We start from the raw sequence: 24,646 nt of genomic DNA on the forward strand, positions 1-24,646 counted from the left end.
TCAACTAAGTATGGCTACATGACAAGTTGTGGTCAAGATATAGACAAGAATTCTGAGAGGAGTTCTAAGAAAGCATTTACTTTTCTGATAACAGAGAGTCAGAATCATCTAGTATATGTCGTACTAATTTTTCTTCCGATTTTAAATGTGTAGGTGCTCCCCAGAGAAACAATAGCCATTTTGTGACTATAAGGTGACAAATCGACATATAAAGAGCAGAGTGGAAATAGAAAATGTTTTGGTCCTAGATGGCACTAATAAGCTACGGAACTAACCCTGTACTGTTTAATTCCATACTTTAAATAGACTCTTATTTAAGCTACTGTTAATTGGTTTACTGCTACCTACAAACAGAACACATTCTGAAGTGACAGAAAGCAAGACTGATGAAGGGCAGATGGAGGGCTATTGTAACAATCCAGGAAGGTGGTGATGAAAACTTGAATGGGAGCAAAGATTAAAGAAGAGCAGAGAAGGTAGAGCAGATTTGAAAAACAGAAATAAGAGAGATGCAGAGACAATTTAGTTTTAGGCACATTCACATTGGTGGATATATATGGGATATAAGGTAGATATAATAATAAATAACTAGAAAAAATCTATGGCTCTAGAGAAATATGGGAGATGGAAATATAAATGGTGGCTAAAGGCAGTGAAGTATGTTGAGTGAAAATGAGAGAACATATAAAATGACAAAAGATGACTCGGAATGCAACCTGAAGAGTCACAGCGTTTATGGGATTCAGAGCAAGAGAAGGATGAAGAATGACACGATAAGCAGGAATAACAGAAAAAGGAGGAGTTTCAAGGAGGAAGTGTTCAAGGGTCAATAATTCCAGAAATTTCCAATAGGTATAGAGGCCAGTGAAGTAAGAAAGTGACACAAGTTTTTTTTATGAAGTATGACAATCATAGGAAAGAGAAAGGAAAGACAGCTTGAGAAGAAGAGGCAGGGTCAAAGAAAGGTTTCTGTTGGAGCACTTGGATGGCTCAGTTGTTGGGCATCTGATTCTTGATTTCAGCTCAGGTCATGATCTCACATTTTTTGAGTTCCAGTCTTACACCAAGTTCCGCGTTGACAGTTTGAAACCTGCGTGGAATTCTCTCTCCGGTTCTCCCTTTCTCTCTGCCCCGCCTGTGTGCTCTCTCTTTCCCAAAATAAATACATCATAATTTTACTGTTTTTGGACAAAGATGATCTGAAGGTATTTAGACTGAGGAAAAGAAACGAATGAAAAGAGAAACCAAAACATGGAAACTATGGGAAAGAATGAGATCAGGAACACAAATAAACATTAACCTTAGATGAGGGGGATACATGGCTGAGAAGAGGTAAGTCTTGAAGGTACTCGAGAAGAAGCTGAAAATGGTCATGTCTAATAGTTAATATTTTCCCTGTATGTAATAGGAGACAGTCATTTTTGGCAGGTATAGGGGGCTTGAGAATTAAAGGTCTATAGTACCTCTCCTAAAGAAGAGAATAGGAAACCACCTATTGAACCAGTAGGATTGCTAAGCAGCACTGGGGTCCCTTGTAGAATATGGTCTTCTTAAGTAGTTAGAGATGTTTTTGTACATTTAAGAGGAGTTAACATTAATAAAATAAAGAGACAAAGCCAAGCCCAAATGTCATAAAATATGAATATTTTATTCCAGCTCTGGGAAATGAAAAAGTGGGGAACACATCCTTCCACACAACATTCTAATATAGCTGACATTAATTTAAAAAAGGTAAAGCAATGTGTATATGAGTATCTGTATAAATATTTTTATGCCCACATACATATTTGTTCAGATCTTAATCTCATCAGTGTTTATATATTTACTCTAGTTTTGGGTATTTTTTATAAACACCACTAAATATCATTAAATATATCCCAATATTTCTACTTCTGCCTCTTTGTCAATCATTTAATATTGTTTGAATTAAAGTCACAGTTTGTGCTTTAATTACTTATGAGATTAGTCAAATTGTACATTACATTAGAAGATGTAAGGGGAAAACTTGGTTTAGGTTATATTCTATGTATCACAGTTACACTTAACATGATTTTTTCATCATTATTTTCAACTTCACACATCCAGTAGTTCTCTATCCAGACTATTTCAGCTTCTAGTGCTGTACATATCTACATCCTCTGGATGGGACTGCCCATGATCCATGAACTTGGGGTCAGGCATAAACTGTGCAGCACCTGATAAAGCATTAAAATGAAAAAAAAATTAGTCATTCATTTCACAAATTTACTGTTGGTACTTGGAATAGAACAGTGAATAAAATAGATAAAAATCTCTGTCAACAGGGACCTAACATTTAAGTTGGGCAAGAGAGAAAATTAATTAAGTAAAAGATATATCAGATGATAGTAAGTGCTATGCAAAAACAAACAAATAAATAAAACAAAACAAAACAAAAGAGAGGAGGCAAGATGGCAGAGAAGTAGGGAGCTCCATACATTTCACCTGCACCCACTGCTCAAACAGAGAAAGCCTGAAGTCGTAGGAAACTGAGTCACAGGAGTTTGGGAAGAGAAAGAGACAGAGTACACTGGGAAGTCAACCTCATAAGAGCGTGAGTGCGAACGGGGGAAGATAAAAGCAGGACGGGATCGAGAGATATGGAGGGAGGGGAGGGAACATGGCTTGCTTGCAACTGCAGTGAGTGATTAACCAGCGAATGGTGGCGAGCTGCCTTGAGTCCATGGGAAAGGAAAGAAAAGCTGAGATCGCTCATAAAACTGTCCCTGGAGAAGAGGAAAAAAACCCCTCAGCTTGGAAATACAGTGTTTTTTAGCTATGGCTGGGGTGCTGACTTTAAACTAGGTGCCCTGGTCCGAGAAACGCGAGGAAAAACTAAACTGCTGCGCACGCACGAGTCAGGCACCATCCATGCAAGCAGCGGCCCAGTGAACCAGCAGCAACATCTGCGGAGGCGGTCCAGGCGCCAGATGAAGCAGCAGCTGCGCAGGCGACAGTGGCACACTAAAGCAGCTGCGGTCCAGTGCAGCACCAGCAACGCCTGTGGCGGAGTTCCAGGGCCCGGTAAAGCAGCGGAGGCGCACACAACAGAGGCCTGCTGAGGTGGCAGAGACGGTGACCTGGTGAAGCAGTGCCGGCGCCCTGTGAGCGGCAGCGACCCGCTGAAGGGATGGCGGCACGCTGAGGCAACTCGGACTCTAAGGACCTGAGGTTGCTATGTTCCCGAAACGCACTTGGGTTGTATCCCTGCTTGACCCCAGTGGATCTGAGGCTGCACACTTCCCCAACTCCCCACTCAACCCCTGCAACAGGGAAGCAGCGATCAGTGGGACTGTTTAGGGCGGTATAACAAAGCCCACGGTCTGGGACATAGAAACCAGGCAGAGGGTGGGGCATAGAACTCAGCCCACCTAGGCTGCATCCTTAGCACAGGGAGATCGGACCTGAAGATGTGACTTGCAACACTTGGTTGAAAAGGGACTGAAGCAACGCTATTCTTCTCCCCACAATCACCAAGGTGGGGGGGCCTCAGAGAGCTGCTAGTTGACACAGTGGAGACAAGACCTGCCTACACCAAACCACACCCATCCCCTCGAGAAAGCATTTTGTTCTTGTTTTAGCTGTTTTTACCTGAGCTGGGTTTGCGTGTTTATTGGTTTTGTCTGTCTGTTTGTGTACCTGTGTTCCCTCTGTGGTTGTCTGTTTTCTTTGTCCAGGGCTGCATCAGAAACAAGCCAAACTACACATGGTGGAGAGTCTCAAATACCACTACCGGTAGGGAAAGAACAAACACTCAACAAGAGAAACCAAGAGACACCATCCAAAGAACACTTCCTGAACAGACAGGCCCTAAACAGTCAAAAGAGCCCTCTCTAATACAGCAGAACTTACAGTGGCCTAGTATACAACAAGCTTTTAAAACTAAGAAGAGATAGAAAGCTAACCAAAACGACGAAACGGAAGAACTCTCCTGCAAAGAAACTCCAGGAAGAAATGACAGCTAGAGAACTGCTCAAAACAGATATAAGCAACATAACTGAACAAGAATTTAGACAATAATCGTAAAATTAATCACCGGGTTTGAAAAATGCATGGAGGACATCAGAGACACTATGGCAATAAACAATATGGAGCTTAAAAGTAGTTATGGTGAATTTAAAAATGTGATAAATGAGATACATAATAAACTGGAGGTGTACAATGCACGGATTGAAGAGGCAGAAAGGAGAAGTGATTTAGAAGACAGTATTATAGAAAAAGAAGAAACTGAGGAAAAGAGAGATAAACTGATCCAGGAACATGAAAGAAGAGTGTGAGAGCTCAGCGATACAATCAGACGGAACAACATCCGTATCATAGGAATTCTGGAAGGGGAAGAGAGGGAAAGGTGCTGAAGGAGTCCTGGAACAAATGATAGCAGAAAACTTCCCCGACCTGGGGAAGGAAGTAAATGTTGAAATACAAGAGGCACAGAGAACTCCCCTCAGACATTATTTGAATCGATCTTCTGCACGGCATATAATAGTGAAACTGGCAAAGTATAAGGACAAAGAGGGAATTTTGAAAGCAGCTAGGGAGAAAAGGGCCCTAACATACAAAGGAAAACCTATCAGAGTAGTGACAGACGTATCTGTTGAAACTTGGCAGGCCAGAAAGTAATGGCAGGAAAACTTCAATGTAATGAACAGAAAAAATATGCAGCCAAGAATCCTCTATCCAGCAAGCCTGTCATTCAAAACAGAAGAAGTGATAAAAAGTATTTCCAAATAAACAAAAATTGAAAGTTTGTCACCACTAAGCCAGCCCTACAAGAAATCCTGAGGGGGATGCTCTGAAGGAAAGGTTGCAAGAAACAAAGATACCAGAAACACCACCACAAGCATGAATCCCACAGGACGCAATGATTCTAAACCCACATATTTCAATAATAACACTGAATGTAAATGGGCTGAATGCTCCAATCAAAAGACATAGGGTAACAGAATGGATGAAAAAACAAAATCCATCTATTTGCTGTCTACAAGAAACGCATTTTAGACTGGAAGATACCTTCAGACTGAAAGTAAAGGGATGGAGAAATATCTATCATGCTACGGGAAATCAAAAGAAAGCTGGAGTAGCTATACTTATAACAGACAAACTGGACTTTAAATTAAAGACAATAACAAGGGATGAAGAAAGGCTATATATAATAATTACTGGGTCTAGCCATCAGGAAGAACTAAAAATTATAAATGTCTACACACCGAATATGGAAGCACCTAAATATTTAAAACTATTAACCACAAACAGAAACAATCTTATAGATAAGAATGTGCTAATAGCAGGGGACTTTCATACTCCACTTACAGCAATAGATAGATCTACCAGACAGAAAATCACTAAAGAAACAATGGACTTGAATGACATAATGGACCAGAGGGATCTGACAGATGTATTTAGAACTGTACATACTGAGGCCATGGAATTCACTTTCTTCTCAAGTGCGCATGGCACATTCTCCAAGATAGATCACATACTGGGACATAAAGCAGCCCTCAATAAATATAAAAGAATTGGATCATTCCATGCACACTCTCAGATCATAATGTTTTGAAGCTTGAAATCAATCACAGGAAGAAGTCTGGAAAACCTCCAAAAACATAGAGGTTAAAGAATATGTTACTAAAGAATGAATGGCCCAATCGGGAAATTAGAGAAGAAATGAAAACATATATGGAAACAAATTAAAATACATCAATCCAGACTCTATGGGATGTGGCAAAGGCAGTCCTAAGAGGAAAGTACATTGCGCTCCAGGCCTATTTCAAGAAATTAGAAAAAGCGCAATTGCAAAATCTAACAGCTCGCCTAAAGGAACTAGAGGCAGAGCAACAAGAGCACCCCAATCCAAGCAGAAGAAGAGAGATAGTAAATATCAGAGCAGAAATAAACAACATAGAGACCAAAGAAACAAATGAACAGATCCATGAAACCAAGAGTTGGTTTTTTGAAGAAATAAACAAAATTGACAAACCTCTAGCCAGGCTTCTCAAAAAGAAAAGAGAGAGCACCCAAATAGACAAAATCATGAATGAAAACGGACTGATAACAACCAACCCCACAGAAATACAAGCAATTATCATGGAATAGTATGAAAAATTATATGCCAACAAATTGGACAACTTAGAAGAAATGGACAAATTCCTAAACACACACTCACTACCAACACTCACACGGGAAGAGATGGAAAATCTGAACGGACCCATAACTAGTGAAGAAATCAAATCAGTGATCAAAAACCTCCCAACAAATAAGAGCCCTGGACCTCATGGCATCCCTGGGGAATTCTACCAGACATTTAAAACAGAATTAATACCAATTCTTCTCAAACTATTCCAAAAAATAGAAATCGAAGGAAAACTTGCAGACTCATTTTATGAAGCCACCATCACTCTGATTCCCAAGCCAGACAGAGATCCAGCAAAAAAAGAGAACTACAGGCCAATATCCTTCATGGATACAGATGCAAAAATCCTCAGCAAGATACTTGAAAATCGAATCCAAAAGCACATAAAAAGAATTATACACCAAGATCAAGTGCGATTCATTCTTGGGTTACAGGGCTGGTTCAATATTCAAATATCAATCAATGTGATACATCACATCAACAAAAGAAAAGATAAAAACCATATAATCCTGTCAATAGATGCAGTAAAAGCATTTGACAAAATACAGCATCCCTTCTTAATAAAGACCCTCGAGAAAGTCGGGATAGAAGGACCTTACTAAAACATCATAAAAGCCATCTATGAGAAGCCTTCAGCTAATATCATCCTCAACGGGGAAAAACTGAGAGCTTTCCCCCTGAGATCAGGAACACGACAGGGATGTCCACTCTCACCACTGTTGTTTAACATAGTGCTGGAAGTCCTAGCATCAGCCATCAGACAACAAAAGGAAATCAAAGGCATCAGAATTGGCAAAGAAGTCAAACTTTCACTTTTCACAGACGATATGATACTCTACATAGAAAACCCGACAGACTCCACCTTAAGCCTACTAGAACTGATCCATGAATTCAGCAAAGTGGCAGGGTACAAAATCAAAGTACAGAAATCAGTTGCATTTTTACACAACAATGAAGCAAGAGAAAGAGAAATCAAGAAACTGATCCCATTCACAAGTGCACAAAAAAACATACTAGGAATAAACCTAACCAAGGATATAAGAGATCTGTATGATGAAAACTATAGAACACTTATGAAGGAAATTGAAGAAGACACAAAGAAATGGAAAAACGTTCCATGCTCATGGGTCAGAAAAATAAACATAGTTAAAATGTCATTACTATCCAAAGCAATCTACACAATTCAAACTATCCTAACATTTGTATGGAACCACAAATGACCCAGAATAACCAAAGTAATATTGAAAAAGAAATCCTAGACTGGAGGCATCAACATCCCGGACTTTAGCCTCTACTACAAAGCTGTCATCATCAAGACAGTATGGTATTGACACGTAAACAGACACAAAGAGCAAGGGAATAGAATACAGAACTCAGAATTGGACCCACAAATGTATGGTTAACTCATCTGTGACAAAGTGGGGAAGAGTACCCAATGGAAAAATGACAGCCTCTTTAACAGATGGTCCTGGGAGAACTGGGCAGAAACATGCAGAAGAATGAAACGAGATCATTTCCTCACACCATACACAAAAATAAACTCAAAACGGATAAAAGACCTGAATGTGAGACAGGAAACCATCAAAACCGCATAGAAGAGCAGGAAACAACCTCCTTGACCTCCACCGCAGCAATTTCTTACTTGACACATCCCCAAAAGTAAGGGAATCAACACCAAAAATGAACTCTTGGGACCTCATCAAGATAGAAATCTTCTGCATGGCAAAGGAAACAATCCATAAAGCTAATAGGCAACCGATGGAATGAGTGAAGATAGTTTCAAATGACATATCAGATAAAGGGCTAGTATCCAAAATCTATAAGGAACACACCAAACTCCATACCTGAAAAACAAACAATCTAGTGAAGAATTGGGTAGAAGACATGAAAAGACACTTCTCCAAAGAGGACATCCAGATGGCCAACAAACACATGAAACGATGCTCAGTGTCCCTCCTCATCAGAGAAATACAAATCAAAACCACACTGAGATACCACCCCACACAGGTCAGAGTCTAAAATAAACAAATCAGGAGGCTCTAGATACTGGCGATGGTGTGAAGAAACCGTCAGCCTCCTACATGCTAGTGGGAATGTAAGCTGGTGCATCCCCTCTGGAAAACAGTATGGAGGTTCCTCAAAAAATTAACACTAGAACTCCCCTGTGACCCAGCAGTACCACTTCTAGGAATTGACCCAAGGGATACAGGAGTGCTGATGCATAGGGGCACATGTACCCCAATGTTCATAGCAGCACTCTCAACAATAGCCAAAACATGGAAAGAACCTAAGTGTCCATCAAGCGATAAATGGATCAAGAAGATGTGGTTTCTCTATACAATGGAATACTGTATGGCAATGAGAAAAAATGAAATCTGGCCATGTGTAGTAACATGCATGGAACTAGAGGGTGTTATGCTGAGCGAAATAAGTCAGGCAGAGAAGGACAGGTACCATATGTTTGCACGTATAAAAGGATTAGGAGGAATTTAACTGAGGACCATGGGGGAGAAGAAGGGGGAAAATAGTTGGGGAAAGGGAGGGAGGCAAACCATGAGAGACTCTTGAATGCTGAGAACAAACTGAGGGCTGAGGGGGGTGTGGGAAGGGGAAGGTGGGCGATGGGCATGGAGGCAGGCACTTTTTGGGATGAGCACTGGGTATTATATGGAAACCAACTTGACAATAAACTATTAAAAATATCTACATAAAGTAATCTACACATTTAATGCTAGCCCTATGAAAATACCGCCAGCATTTTTCACAGAGCTAGAACAGTCCTAAAATTTGTATGGAACCATAAAAGACCCCAAAGTGTCAATGCCACCTTGAAAAGGAAAAGCAAAGTTGGAGGCGTCACGATTCCTGACTTTAAGTTACATTACAATGGTGTAGTGATGAAAACAATATGGTGCTGGCACAAAAATAGACCATTGATAAAAATGAACAGAATAGAAAACACAAAAGTGAACCCACCACTATATGGTCAATTAAACTTCGACAAAGCAGTAAAGAATATCCAGTGGGAAAATAATGTATCTTCAACAAATGATGATGGGAAAAGTGGGCAGCCACATACAAAAGAAGGAAACTGGACCACTTTCTTACATCATACACAAAAATAAATTCAAAATGGATTAAAAGGCCTATTTGTGAGACTTGAAACCATCAAAATCCTGTGGGAGAACACAGGCAATAAGTTCTTTAACATTTCCTGTAGCAACTTCTTTCTAGATATGTCTCCTGAGGCAAGGGAAACAAAATAAAAAATAAACTATTGAGACTATAAAAAAATAAAAGCTTCTGCAAAGCAAAGGAGACAATCAATAAAACCAAAAGGCCACATATGGAATGGGAGAAGATATTTGCAAATAATGTACCTGAAAAAGGGTTAGTATCCAAAATATTTAAAAGAATTTACAAAATGCAACACCCCAAAATCTAATAATCCAATTAAAACTAGGCAGAAGACATGAATAGAACATTTTCCAAAGAAGACATAGAGATGGCCAACAGACACATGAATAGATGGTAAATTTCACTGATTATTAGGGAAATGTAAATCAAAACTACAATAAGATATTACCTCATACCTGTCAGAATGGTTAAATTCAACAACACAAGAAACAATAGGTGTTGGCAAGGATTTGGAGAAAAGGGAACCCTCTTATACTCTTGCTGGGAATGCAAAATGGGTCCACAACTCTGGAAAATAGTATGAAGCTTCCTCAAGAGGTTAAAAATAGAATCACCCTATGATTCAGCAACTGTGCTAGTGGCTATTTATTCAAAGAATAAAAAAAACACTAATTCAAAGGGATACATGTATCTCTTCCTAGGTTTATAGCAGCATTATTTACAATAGCCAAGATATGGAAGCAGCCCATGTGTCCATTGATTAATGAATAGAGAAAGACGTGGTGTATGCATGCGTTTAATGGGAGATATTCAGCCATGAGAAAGGATGAAGTCTTGAAATTTGCAACAACATGGATGGAGCTAAAGAGTATAATGCTAAGCAAACTAAGTCAATCAGAAAGACAAATACCATATGATTTCATTCATATGTAGAAGTTAAGAAACAAAACAAACATATCAATCATATTTAGAAATTAAAAACAAAACAAATAAGCAAGAGAAAAAAGAAGAGAGAAAGAAAGAGAAGCCAAGAAACAGACTCTTAGCTACTGAGAACAAACTGATGGTTACCAAAGGGGAGCTTGGTGGGGGGATGCATGAATAGCTTATGGGGATTAAGGAATACACTTGTGATGAGCACAAGGTGTATAGAAGTGTTGAATCAATATAGTATATACCTGACAATACAGTGTACGTTAACTATACTGAAATTGAAATTAAATAATAAAAATTAAATACTGTAAGCCATCAGATTGCAAATGAGAGGTAACATAATAAAATAATAAAACTCTTATCAGGCTTGTTATTCAGTGGCAGCTTTTATAAAGATTAACATAGAGGAGATAGCTGAAATTAGAGACTAAACTTGGTTTTAAATTAGATAATCTATATATAATAGAAAGAGCTTGGACTTTGGTGCTAGGAAGATCTAGACTATAAATACAACTATATTACTCATAAGCTATATGATTTTGAGAAGTTACTTAAGCTTCCTAAGTCTGAGTCTGTTCATCATGCAATGATTATAATTACATGCACACAAGAGTTTTTTGTCTTGTTTTCCTTTTTGGGTGAGGACTGAAAAATATATTTATAGCTCTTTATACCACAGTATGTGCCCAATAAAGGGCACATATTATGACTCCTTCCTACATCTTTATCTCTGAGTTGGTCCTGCTTCCTCTGCAATAAAACAATGAGCATTGTACAGATAGACAATCCTGAGCAACCCCGTGACTAGTGAGTTTATGTGAATAAACTCCTGAAATGGTATTAAACACTCTGTTACCTTTTCAATGATTAAAATAAAACCATGGTAGTGTTTGCCTAGAAAGTATAATTGTCACTATTTGATCCTACAAAGTATTAATTGCCAGTATCTAATATTAAAAAGTTCTTGGTATTATAATTGGTGTTGTTTCACTATTTCATGCTGAAATATGAACTATTTCATGTTCTCCTGATATCTAAACTAAATAAAAGTGATGGTGGAAACTAAGAATGATAAAGATAAATAGCATAAGAAATGGAAAGCTAATATTTCTTCTATGTAGATTTGACTCAGTCTATAAAATAGAATCTTCTACTATAGGTGTATATGTAATTAGGAGGCACATTTTCCTCCACTTAATCACAAAGCTCACATTTATAAAGTGATTTAAATACTTCACTTATCCAACCTGCCAGTGCTACCCTATACTTCCATATGCAAAGATTGGTATTATGAACTATGTGGCAATTAGAAAAAGTCTCAATTGCCCATGTATCTCATAATCTAAAAAGATATAGACTACAGATATGAGAATGAAAAATTATTTATGAAGAAAGCACATAAATAAGTTCAAACTACTATTAACAATACTATAAAATATTTAAGAAATGAAGGAAAACAAAATTGAATTACTTCCCACAAACCTGAGGTAGATTCTGATTCTGTCTTTGTTTCAAAGATGAGTTCAGTTGGCAAAGGCACTGAGTGTTTCAGGTTCTGAGCTGTTTTTGCAGGTATTTCTATTTCAGCAGAGTTTTCTTCTATCTGTTTACCAAAAAAAAATTGTTTCCTTCATAAGTAACTCACATTGCTAAAACAATAAAACATCCTAAAAATGTACAGCAGACCATGATACTATGTTTCTTTATCTCCTTTCATTCAATCCTTGAACTTTGTCCAGGAATCCCATTATAAGCCAATTTCCCAACCCAACCAAGAAAACTCAATGTCTAACTTTTTGACTCATTTATTTATTTTTTATTTTATTGGGGAGTTAATATTTTATTTTATATTTTTTCAGTGCAAAATCTTTTTTAAAATTTATTTTATTTTTTAAAAATAGTTTATTGTCAAGTTGGTTTCCATTAAACACCCAGTGCTCATCCCCACAAGTGCCCTCCTCTATGCCCATTATCCCCCTTCCCCTTCCTCCCACACACATCTGCCCTCAGTTTGTTCTCAGCATTCAAGAGTCTCTCATGGTTTGCCTCCCTCCTTCTCCCCCACTATTTTTCCCCTGCTTCTCACCAATGGTCCTCCGTTAAGTTCCTCTTAATCCTCTTATACATGTAAACATATGGTAGCTGTCCTTCTCTAACTGACTTATTTCGCTCAGCATAACACCCTCAAGGTCCATCCATGTTGCTACACATGGCCAGATTTCATTCTTTCTCATTGCCATGGAGTATTCCATGGTATAGATAAACCACATCTTCTTGATCCATTTGTCAGTTAATGGACACTTAAGGTTATTTCCATATTTTGGCTATTGTTGAGTGCTGCTATGAACATTGGGGTACATGTGACCCTATGCATCAGCACTCCTGTATCCCTTGGGTCAATTCCTAGCAGTGCTATTGCTGGATTATAGGGAAGTTCTATCGTTAATTTTTTGAGGAAACTCCACAGTTTTCCAGATGGGCTGCACGAGTTTACATTCCCACCAACAGCATAGGAGGGTGCCCATTTCTCCACATCCTCGCCAGCATCTAGAGTTCTCTGATTTGCTCATTTTAGCCACTCTGACCTGCGTGAGGTGGTATCTCAGTGTAGTTTCGATTTGTATTTCCCTGATGAGGAGGGATGCTGACCATCGTTTCATGTGTCTGTTGGCCATCTGGACGTCCTCTTTGGAGAAGTGTCTGTTCATGTCTTCTGCCCATTTATGCACTGGATTGTTTGTTTCTCGGGTGTGGAGTTTGTTGAGTTCCTTATAGATTTTGGATACTAGCCCTTTATCTGATATGTCATTTGCAACAATCTTTTCCCATTCCATCGGTTGCCTATTAGTTTTATGGATTGTTTCCTTTGCCGTGCAGAAACTTTTAATCTTGATGAGGCCCAAGAGTTCATTTTTGCTCTTGATTCCCTTGCCTTTGGGGATGTGTCAAGTAAGAAATTGCTGTGGTGGAGGTCAAGGAGGTTGTTTCCTGCTTTTTCCTCTAGGGTTTTGACGGTTTCCTGTCTCACATTCAGTTCCTTTATCCATTTTGACTTCACTTTTGTGTACGGTGTGAGAAAATGATCTAGTTTCATTCTTCTGCATGTTGCTGTCCAGTTCTCCCAGCACCATCTGTTAAAGAGGCTGTCTTTTTTCCTTTGGATAGTCTTTCTTGCTTTGTCAAAGATAAATTTGCCATGCATTTGTAGGTCTAATTCTAAGTTTTCTATTCTATTCCCTTGCTCTATGTGTCTGTTTTTGTGCCAATATCATACTGTCTTGATGATGACAGCTTTGTAGTAGAGGCTAAAGTCTGGGATGGTGATATCTCCCATTTGGTTTTCTTCAATATTTCTTTGGCTATTCGAGGTCTCTTGTCGTTCCATACAAATTTTAGAATAGTTTTCCTAGTCATGAGAAAAATACTGGTAAAATTTTGATTGGGAGTGCATTTGCTGCGGACGAAATGACACAAAGACAAGACACATACAAGAGACAGACACAGACACAACTCCGGCTGGAGGAACAATTCTACGCAAGCCCCTCTTGCGGTTTATTTTATATCCCGGTAACTGGATACAAACTGAAATCTACAAGATGCATTCCTTTACCAAATAAGGGCAAGAAGCCAAACACATTCCAAGGACAGGGAGGAGCAAAGGGAGGAAGAGACCACAACATGTTTACTAAGAGGCCTGCTCACAATTCCAGCCTCCTCCTTATTTCTAAGGAGGGCATGTTCCCTCGTGTGCGAGCGGATCATTAACCTTGGATATTGTGTGCAGGCCCCTTGGCAGAACATCCTGTTTACAGGCATGATCTGCCCAGGCAGGGAGTCCCGTGTACATGCACATCTCCGCGTCCCTAACCACGCTTTCTTGTGGTCACTGTCGGGCTCCCACAGCATTTAATGTGTAGATTGCTTTGGGTAGTAATGACGTTTTAACTATATTTATTCTTCCTATCCAAGAACATGGGATGTTTTTCCATTTCTTTGTGTCTTCTTCAATTTCCTTCATAAGTTATCTATAGTTTTCATCATATAGATTTCCTATATCTCTGGTTAGGTTTATTCCCAAGTATTTTGTGTTTTTTTTTGTGTGTGTAATTGTGAATGGGATCAGTTTCTTGATCTCTCTTTCTGTTGCTTCACTACTGGTGTATGTGATCTGTTTTGGAGAATGTGCCATGCGCACTTGAGAAGAAAGTGAATTCCATGGCCTCAGGATGTAGAGTTCTAAATATATCTGTCAGATTCATCTGGTCCAATGTATCATTCAAGTCCATTGTTTCTTTAGTGGTTTTCTGTCTAGTTGATCTATCCATTGCTGTAAGTGGAGTATTAAAGTCTCCTGCTATTAGCAGATTCTTATCTATAAGATTGTTTCTGTTTGTGATTGTTGTAAATATTTAGGTGCTCCCATATTCAGTGCGTAGACATTTATTATTCTGAGTTCTTCCTGATGGATAGAACCTGTAATTATTATATAATGCCCTTTTTCATACCCTGTTACTGTCTTTAGTTTAAAGTACAGTTTGTCTGATATATGTATAGGTACTCCAGCTTTCTTTTGACTTCCCATACCATGATATATATTTCTCCATCCCCTTACTTTTAATCTGAAGGTGTCCTCCAGTCATTTCTTGTAGACAGCAAAAGGATAAATTTTGGTTTTTTTATCCATTCTGTTACCCTACGTCTTTTGATTGGAGCATTCAGCCCATTTACATTTAGTGTTATTATTAAAATATATGGGTTTAGAGTCATTGTGTCTTTTGTGGGATTCACGTTTGTGGTGGTTTCTCTAGTATCTTGCGTTCCTTACAACATTTTCCTCAGAGAGTCCCCCTCAGGATTTCTCATAGTGCTGGTTTGGTGGTGATGAATTCTTTCAGTTTTTGTTTATTTGGACAGACTTTTACCTCTCTTTCTATTCTGAATGACAAGCTTGCTGGATAGAGGATACTTGGCTTCATATTTTTTCTGTTCATTACATTGAGGATTTCCTGCCATTCACTTCTGGCCTGCCAAGTTTCAGTAGATAGGTCTGTCACCACTCTGATAGGTTTCCCTTTGTTAGTTAGGGCCCTTTTCTCCCTAGCTGCTTTCAAAATTCTCTTTGTCCTTATATTTTGCCAGTTTCACTATGATATGTCATGCAGAAGATTGACTCAAGTTTCGTCTGAGGGGAGCTTTTTGATTCATATAAACTCTACCTTAGTTTTTTCTTTCAGTTTAGAAAGTGACTCTTTTTTGTTGTTTTTTGTCCACAATGATTTAACTGCTTCGTAAATTTGCTGGCTTGTAGTATATGCCTTTTTCCCAGTTACCTAATTAAAACAAGAAGTGAGGCAATAAGTTATATTTTCAAAAGTTAATATAACATGTATTAAAAAAAATCATGTCAGGTATTTCATGTGAACAGTCAGAACAGAATCAATATCACAGATTTAAATCTCTGGATCATATAACACAAAGCTTCATTTCCTAAATCATGTATGAAAAATTATTTGCTTCATGTAAAGGACTAAAAAATGTATAGTTAGTACATCACCAAGAGTGAATCCTAATGTAAACTGTGGACTCTGGGTGATATGTGTCATTGTAGGCTTATAAATTGCAAAAGAATGTGCCACTCGAGTAGGGGATGCTGTTAATGGAAGATACTAAGCATGTGTGGGAACATGGTGGTATGGGAAATCTCTTAACCTCTACTTAATTTTATGAACCTAAAACTGCTCTTAGAAAAATACAGACTTAAAAATCTATAGTTGGCATTCATGCTGTAATATGTGAATTTAAAATTATGTCTATTTAACAGAAGTGGGAAAGATAGTTTTGAGACAATAAAAAGTTGACTAAGAAAGTAAGATTTTAAGATCCTATGAAATCAATGCTTTTGTTCACATGTTTATGATGCTTTCTCCTGTCATAATAAAAAAGCATTAATATAATTCTCCAGAGAATAATACTCTCTTTTGGTAGAAACATAAAAATGAACTACAAACACACCAAAGCAGAGGATGTGTGACTGAATTCCTAAAACTCCTGTTCTTTTCCTCCATATCTTTTTCCCTTTAAAACACTCCTTTTGATTTCTTCTTTCTATTGTTTCCCCATCCTTTTGTTCCTTGTGGTTAAAGTAATTTCAATCGCTATTCATTTTCAAGATTTAAAGAGGTTTGGGGAGATTTCCAGGATTACACTTTCTATAAACATAAACTTATAAAAGTTTTTAGAACTGTGACTTTCTTGCTTAGGTGGTTTTGTTTGTTTGTTTGGGTTTTTTTTTTTTTTTTTTGCTAAGTATTACCTACACTTAAGAAAAATAAATCAGTCCACTAATATAAAGAAAATCCTCTTCCTCTCCCCAATGTAACATTTGTTCACAGTTCTGTGGATACTCTTGCTGAGTTTTTCCTCTTATATGTGCATTAGATATGTGAATATCTGAGCTGTGTTGACAGCTCAAAGCCTGGAGTCTGATTCAGATTCTGTGTCTTCCTCTCTCTCTTCTCCTCCCCACCTTGCACTCTGTTTCTGTCTCTTTGTCTCTCTCTCTAAAAAATAAACATTATGAAAAAGAAAAGAAAAAATACCCACACAGTAGAAGAGTTCTCACCTGATATCCTTTTATGAGACCAGTCTGATTAATTGAAGATGTCTTAAAAATGTATAGTAAACAATATTCATATGTTGAATATTCATCAATAGTAGGTACTCTCAAATATATCCAAGTACTCTTTCACAAGTGACTTGTATATTTATCAAGAATAAATTGTATTTATTTCTAAGTCTCTACATCACTTCTACTACAGTTAAAAATTTTAAATGTAAAATAGGATGAAATATGAGTGGGAAGAGAATTGTTGTCTGCAGGAAAATTAAGTTAATTACTTCGTAAAGACTAAAAACTGAATTACCAAAATAAATAAATAAATATATAAATAAGTTGTTGTGAAATTATAGGTGGGCAAGGTAGCTGTAAAAGGCTGGAAGTAATAGTAAAAATTTAAGGGGATTCTGCACTCGTTATTTTAAAAAAAATTTTTTAACTTTTTAAAAAATGTTTATTTTTGAGGGAGAGCAGGAGAGGGGCAGAGAGAGAGGGAGACAGAATCCGAAGCAGGCTCTAGGCTCTGAGGTGTCAGCACAGAGCCTGACAGGGGGCTTTAACCCACAAACCGTGAGATCATGACCTGAGCCAAAGTTGGCCACCTAACCAACTGAGCTACCCAGGCACCTCATTTTAAAAGTGTTTTTAAGTGTTCATTCTTCTTTTTAAAAATCTAAACTGAAAAGAGTGGAAGACATATTATAGATATGGCTAACTATAAGAAAGATACTATGGACCTTCAACTAGGAGACCCATACTCTTTAAAAATACCTACTTCAAAAGAGAGAAAAATGGATACACATTTATGCTTTAATTTGAAAGAAAATATATAAGGTTCATATTTATGATTTCTAAAAACTTACGACTTTAACATTTTCAATTAATTCTTAACTATTGGTCCCAATAATATCAAATTAGAGAGCATCTATTGTATATATATATATTGTCACTGTTTCAGATGAGGGAGTCACAGATTCTCTGAAGTCTATCATGGATTTTAGGATAAAAATCTATGTTCTATATAAATATATCCACCAAATATTACACATGACATTGTATATGCCAGTCAAAGGAAAAGCAACAAGGGTCTCAACTCTAGAAATTTCATTAACAATATTTAATCACAGAACTTTTAGGAAATCATATTAATATCTCTTTATCATAGAAATTTTTATTTGAAGTTTAGCACTTCTTTTGTTTTCATTTCCCTTCTTTTAGAATAAAATCAAATTTAATACTTCATATTTAAAATTAAAAATAAGATGCATAGTATATTATCCTATTATGAAATTGTATATGTCAATTCATCCATCTATCTTTCTATCTCTATATATCCATAGAGAAATGTCTAGACAACATTCTATCAAATGTTAACAATGATATTTTTCTGGATGAAAGAATTTCAGGTGGTTAATTTTTTCCCCTACACTTTCCTGTATTGCTTAAATTACTTAAGGATGAGTAGTTCTCAATTTTATTTAAAAAACATTAAAGGCATTACTCTAAACAAGAAGATTTAGTGGCAGGATTCTACACTAGGAAGAGAAATGGATAGGGAAACAGGACACCAGAAACTAAATAGAACCCTGGGCAAATCAGTCACTGTGAAACTTGTCTGGGCCACAGTTTTCTTATCAGGAAATGAGAAAATGAGGAAGTTGAATGTAGTGAGCTCAAAAGTTTATTTAAGCACTAGTATGATATGAAGTTAAGTAGCTAATTTCTATATAATTCTCAAGAAAGATTTATAAAAATGTTTACCATTTTATCCATTAAGTGTCTCAACTATAACCAGATTTAATGAATAATGCTCTCTTTCTTTACTATAACTTTTATAGCTTGATCACATAACAAACTACAAAGGGCACTATGTCCTTGTCATTCCTAAAATACAGAGTAGACCGTTTTATCTACATCAGTAATTAAAGAAATGTAATAACAAGAATACAAGTACAGAAAGTCCGTCTGGCAACACTATATACTACTTTGAGTGCAGGGGGAAATGTTAAATGTTGCAAGTTGAGAGAAGAAGGAAAAGGAAAAAACTGCATAACCCAAAGCTCTCCTTCTCAATTTAAATATGTATTACAAGTAAAATACTGATACAAACTGTTCAAATCATTGGGAGAATGTTTGGATTTGTAGGTAAACTGACAAGAAAATGACAAAACAGCTATTATATGGACTCAGGGCAAGTGTTAGTGCTAGGTGGTATCAAAATTGAGTTTGTGTATGTGAATTTTTTTTTTTTTTACTTTCAGATGCCTCTGTTATCTATCAATTCACTGTTTCTTGCATCATGTTAACCTGATGAACTGACAGCAGCCAGCAGGTATAGTTTTCTGTTAATTAAAAATTGAATTTCACACAGTCCAACAACAGAGCAGTACTCCTCCCCACAAATTCTAATTCAGAATTCAATGTCTCTGAACTGAATCCTCAAACTGGCATTTATGTTGTTGAATTATATTTAAACAAATTCATCCTATTCATTTGTGAGATTAAATAATTAGGAATACCATTTTCCATGCTGAAATGCTAATGCGATTTTGCCAAGATAAGAGTTGATAAAAACTATATTTCTCTGAAAATTGAATACTGCAGATACTTATGATATTTAAATACTATCACTTTAAGAGTTTAAACAAATACTGAAATGTAGCTATCACTTGAAAAATATGACTTCACTCATGAGGAATTTAAATACAAAACAGATGAACATAAGGAAAGGGAAGCAAAAATAATATAAAAACAGAGAAGGGGACAAAACATAAAAGACTCAAATATAGAAAACAGAGGGTTGCTGGAGGGGTTGTGGGAGGGGGGAATGGGCTAAATGGGTAAGAAGCATTAAAGAATCTACTCCTAAAATCATTGCCGCGCCATATGCTAACTAACTTGGATGCAAAGTAGACAATACATTAAAAAATACCCCCCCCCGAAAGAAAAGAACTTACCTTTGCGATTATTACTGACTGAACTGGATAGCAAACAGTTGCCCCTAAAGTGGCCAGTCCCAGTGGATAAGCAATTTTCTTAAACCTAGAACCTATTAATTTCAAATAAACTGTTAAACTCCAAACAGAGGCTAGCAGAAACTTGATGCTTTGATAACTTTAATATTCTCTTTGTTCCCCTTTAAGTCATTATCCTATGTTAATTTACTCTTTATATAATCATATCAATCAAAATGGTAGCTAAAATATCCTTAAAGATCACAAATCAATTAAAACCTCTTAGTTATCATGACCAATTTTAGAAAAGTATTCTCAATTTAAAATTGATAATTAACTACACATAGGGGGTTGATGATTTTGTTCTTTTTAAAAACTTTTTTTTCATATCCTAAGAAACCGAAAGTTGTAACCACATTTGTTTCAAGTATCTCATACAGCATAATAATATGGAGAATTGATCAACTACCATGCTTGTGACACCATGTTAAAGTGAAATGGTGTTTCTTTACATATCCTGTTTTGATTAAGTCCTTAAGAAGATGAAAGATGCAACTAACTAATCAGCTAAGGATTTTTAATTCATTTCAAAAAGTTCCTAAACTAAGCATAAGACGTTTTTTATTTACAGCAAAATCCTTTAAAATAATCTTCCAAAATATGAAGTTCACTAAGGACTTCATATATAAAACTTATAAACTTGAAGCTACTCTGGTTAGCCTGAGGGATGGAAACTTAGTATTGAGCCCTACCCACATAGCTCTTCCCTTATCTAACACCTGTAAACACTTTCATGGAAGCTTAAGTTCTGTAGAATAGTTTGAAAGCCACCACTCTAAACCATAGCTTAGTTCCAACAGACCACTGGTTCAAAACATATATATCTTAAATGCTTGAATGGGTACCTTGAACTCTGTAAATATGACCTGGGCAATTAGATGATGGGATTTCTAATTGGGGTTAAGTACTTTTATTCTCTGAAACCGCTCTTACACCTCTTACTTTAAAAATGAAACAGCCTATTTGGTATATCAGAAAAGACTAAGGAGAAACATAACTGGCAATGCTTACAAATAAAAATGAGCTATTTTTGCATTTGGCTTACCTATTAGTAAGAAGGACTTCTACAGTCATGTCTACAAGACTGAGCTGGGCTCCTCAGTAGCTCAGTTGGTTAAGGGTCCAACTCTTGATTTTACCTCAGGTCATGATCCCACAGTTCCTGAGACTGAGCCCTACATCAGGCTCTGCGCTGACAGCATGGAGCCTGCTTGGGATTCTCTCTCCCTCTCTGACTCTGCCCCTCCCCTGCGCACTCTCTCTCTCTCAAAATAAGTAAACTTAAAAAAATAAGACTGAGCTTGGGAAAGGTGGGTAAGTAGGGCTACTTCAACCTCTAATTCAGCTTTCTTTTGGTATTAGACTGGTTTATATGGTACTGTGAAAGAGGGTCTAGATCTGTTAAAACATATTTTAAGTTAGAAGAAAAAATGTCTTAACTTGATCCTTTACTCTAGTCCTGCTCACTATTATTCTAGTATCCACAGTTTGGTTCTTGATTTTACTGACCTAACATCTCTTAATTCAGGTTTCCTTGACTTGCCAAATCCCCCTACTTGTGCTGCTCCTAACCTTGGAAAGTGGTATTTTTTTCTTGATATCACATTTTAAATATTAAAAAGATTTACATTCTTCTTCTCTTTACTTGATATGAAAGGCCAGTCTACCAGAAAATAAATTTCATTTGGATTCAATAGCCCTACTCCCATAAGTAGGAAAGGGCTCTAGACACAGCCACTAAACAAGTTATGTACTATGAAATCATTGAGTGATTTCCCTTCTCTGAACTTATATCTGTAGTTAACAGGGTTAGACTAATCAACAGCTTTCAATTTTTTGATGATGACTCATATTAAAGAATAAAATTTACATTATAAGCTATGACCTATCTTTTTTGTTTTCAAAAGTCTTTGGAAAAAAACACAAATCCAGGGCCAGATGGCTTCACAGGTGATTCTGCCAAACATTTAAAGAGCAGTTAATAACTATGCTTCATGAACTATTCTAAAAAATAACAATGGAAAGAAAACTTCCAAATTAATTTTATCAAGACAGTTTCACCCTGGTACTAAAACCAGATAAAAACCTCCTAAAGAAGATATCTATAGGCCAAAATTCCTGATAAACATGGATGCAAAAATTCTCAATAAAAAACTAGCAAACCAAATCCAAAAATATATTAAAGAAATAATTCACTACTATCAAGTGATATTTATTCCTTGGCTACAAAGGTGGGTCAATATTTACAAATTAGTCAATTGGATATACCTAGTTAATAGAAGGATAAAAACCATATGATCCTTTCAATAGAAGCAGAAATAACATTTGACAAAGTACAACCATTCATAATAAAAACCTTAAACAAAGTAGGGTTAGAGGAAACATACCTCAACATAATAAAGGTCAGATACTAAAAACCCATAAGTAATAACATGCTAAATGAGAAAAACTGACAGCTTATCCTTGACAGTCAGGAAAGAGATGGGGATGTCCACTCTCACCACTGTTATTGAACATTGTACTGGACGTCCTAGCCACAGCAATGAGATGTCAAAAAGAAAAAAAGGCATCTGAGTCGGTAAGGAAGAGGTGAAACTTTCACGAGTTAGGGATGGTATGATACTATATATAGAAGACCTGAAAGATTCTACAAAAAAACTGCTAGAAGTAATAAACAAATTCAGTAAAGTGGCAGATACAAAATCAACATATAGAAATGCATTTCTATACACCAATGATGATGCAGCAGAAAGATAAATAAGGAATCAATTCTATTTAAAATTGCACCAGTGACACCTGGGTGGCTCAGTCGATTAGGAGTCCAACTTTGGCTCAGGTCCATGATCTCGCGGTTTGTGGGTTTGAGCCCCGCATCGGGCCCTGTGCTGACAGCTAACTCAGAGCCTGGAGGCTCTCTTCGGATTCTGTGTCTCCCTCTCTCTCTGACCCTCCTCTGCTTGTGATGTCTCTCTCTCTCTCAAAAATAAATAAAACATTTTAAAAAAATTTAAATTGCACCAAAAACAAGATACCTAGGTATAAATCTAACTGAGAGATGAAAGAACTATACTCTGAAAACTATAAAACACTGATGAAAGAAATTAAAGATGACAGAGGAAATGGAAAGATACCCCATGCTAATGGAGTGAAAGAACAAATATTGTTAAAATGTTTATACTATCCAAAGAAATCTACACATTTAGGGGTGCCTGGGTGGCTCAGTCAGTTAAGTGTCCGACTTCGGCTCAGGTCATGATCTCATGGCTCATGGGTTTGAGCCCCGCATCAGGCTCTGTGCTGACAGCCAGCTCAGAGCCTGGAGCCTCCATCAGATTCTGCAGCTCCCTCTCTCTCTCTGACCCTGCCCTGCTCACACTGTCTCTCTATCTCTCTCAGAAATAAATAAAAACATTTAAAAATTTAAAAAATAAAAAAAAACAGCAAAGAAATCTACACATTTAATGCAATCCCTGTCAAAATACCAACAGCAGGCACCTGGGTGGCTCAGTTTGTTAAGGATCCAACTCAGTTTCAACTCAGGTCATGATCTCATGGTTCGTGAGTTTGAGCCCTGTGTTGGGCTCTGTGCTGATGGTGTGAGCCTTTTGGGGATTGCCTCTCTCTCTCTCTGTGTGCCCTTCCTCTGCTCATGCTGTCTCTGCCTCTCTCAAAAAAATAAATAAACTTAAGACAAAATACCAACAGCATTATTCACAGAGCTAGAACAAAAAAACCCAAAAATTTGCATGAAACGAGAGACTTTGAATAGCCAAAGCATTCTTGGGGTGGGGGGGGGAAGCACAATTGCAAGACTCACAATTCCAAACATCAAGTTATATTACAAAGCTGTAGTGATCAACACAGTATGGCACTGGCACAAAAACAGACACATAGATCAATGGAACAGAACAGAAAACCCAGAAACAAACCTACAATATATAGTCAATTAATATTTGACATAAAAAGAAAGAATGCTTAATAGAAAAAAGACAGTTTCTTCAACAAAGGGTTTTGGGAAAACTGGACAGCCAAATGTAAAAGAAACTCGACCACTTTCTTATAACATACACAAAAATAAACTCTTAAGTGGATGAAAGACCTAAATGTGATATAGGAAACCATGAAAATCATAGAAGACAGACAACACAGGCTGTAACTTCTTTGACACTGGCCATAGCTACTTTTTCAATATGTCTCTTGAGGCAAGGGAAACAAAGGCAAAAATAAACTATTGGGACTTCACCCAAATAAAAGGCTCTGCACATCAAAAGAAACAATCAACAAAACTAAAAGGCAAACTATGGAATGGGGGAAAATATCTGTAAATGACATATTTGATAAAAATGTAGTATCCAAAAAAATATAAAGAACTTATAAAAGTCAACACTTAAAAACAAATAATCTGATTAAAAAGTGCACAAGAGACATGAATAGGCTTTTTAAAAAAATTTTTAATCTTTATTTATTTTTGAGAGAGAGAGAGCGCGAGCGAGCATGAGCTGGGGAGGAACAGAGAGAGAGGGAGACACAGAACCTGAAGCAGACTGACAGCTCAGAGCCCCATGTGGGGCTCAAACTCATGAACTGTGAGATCACAAACTGAACCAAAGTTGAATGCTTAACCAACTGAGCCACCCAGGTGCCCCATGAATAGACATTTTTCCAAAGAAGACATACAGATGGCCAACAGACACTTGAATAGATTCTCAACATCACTCCTCGTCAGGGAAATACAAACCAAAACTAGAATACCTGTCAGAATGGCTAAAATTAACAACATAGGAAACAAGATGTGTT

The 24,646-nt window shown here is 37.0% G+C and overlaps 1 protein-coding gene across 1 annotated transcript in view; it reads right to left on the reverse strand.

The window, feature by feature from the left end:
• Positions 1-2,046: 2,046 nt before the first annotated feature.
• LOC120227260 (MICOS complex subunit MIC27-like) overlaps positions 2,047-24,646 on the reverse strand; it is a gene marked incomplete at its 5' end in the record, with an annotated part of 63,959 nt that continues 41,359 nt past the window's right edge. The window contains 4 exons of the mRNA XM_039225403.1: positions 2,047-2,195; positions 11,702-11,822; positions 15,436-15,549; positions 19,793-19,884. Coding sequence (XP_039081334.1) covers positions 2,107-2,195; positions 11,702-11,822; positions 15,436-15,549; positions 19,793-19,884 — 416 coding nt within the window. The remainder of the gene's footprint in view (positions 2,196-11,701; positions 11,823-15,435; positions 15,550-19,792; positions 19,885-24,646) is intronic.

Source organism: Hyaena hyaena, unplaced genomic scaffold (genome assembly GCF_003009895.1).
Source record: "Hyaena hyaena isolate Hyena2069 unplaced genomic scaffold, ASM300989v1 scaffold_2123, whole genome shotgun sequence".
NCBI classification, from domain to species: Eukaryota; Metazoa; Chordata; class Mammalia; order Carnivora; family Hyaenidae; genus Hyaena; species Hyaena hyaena.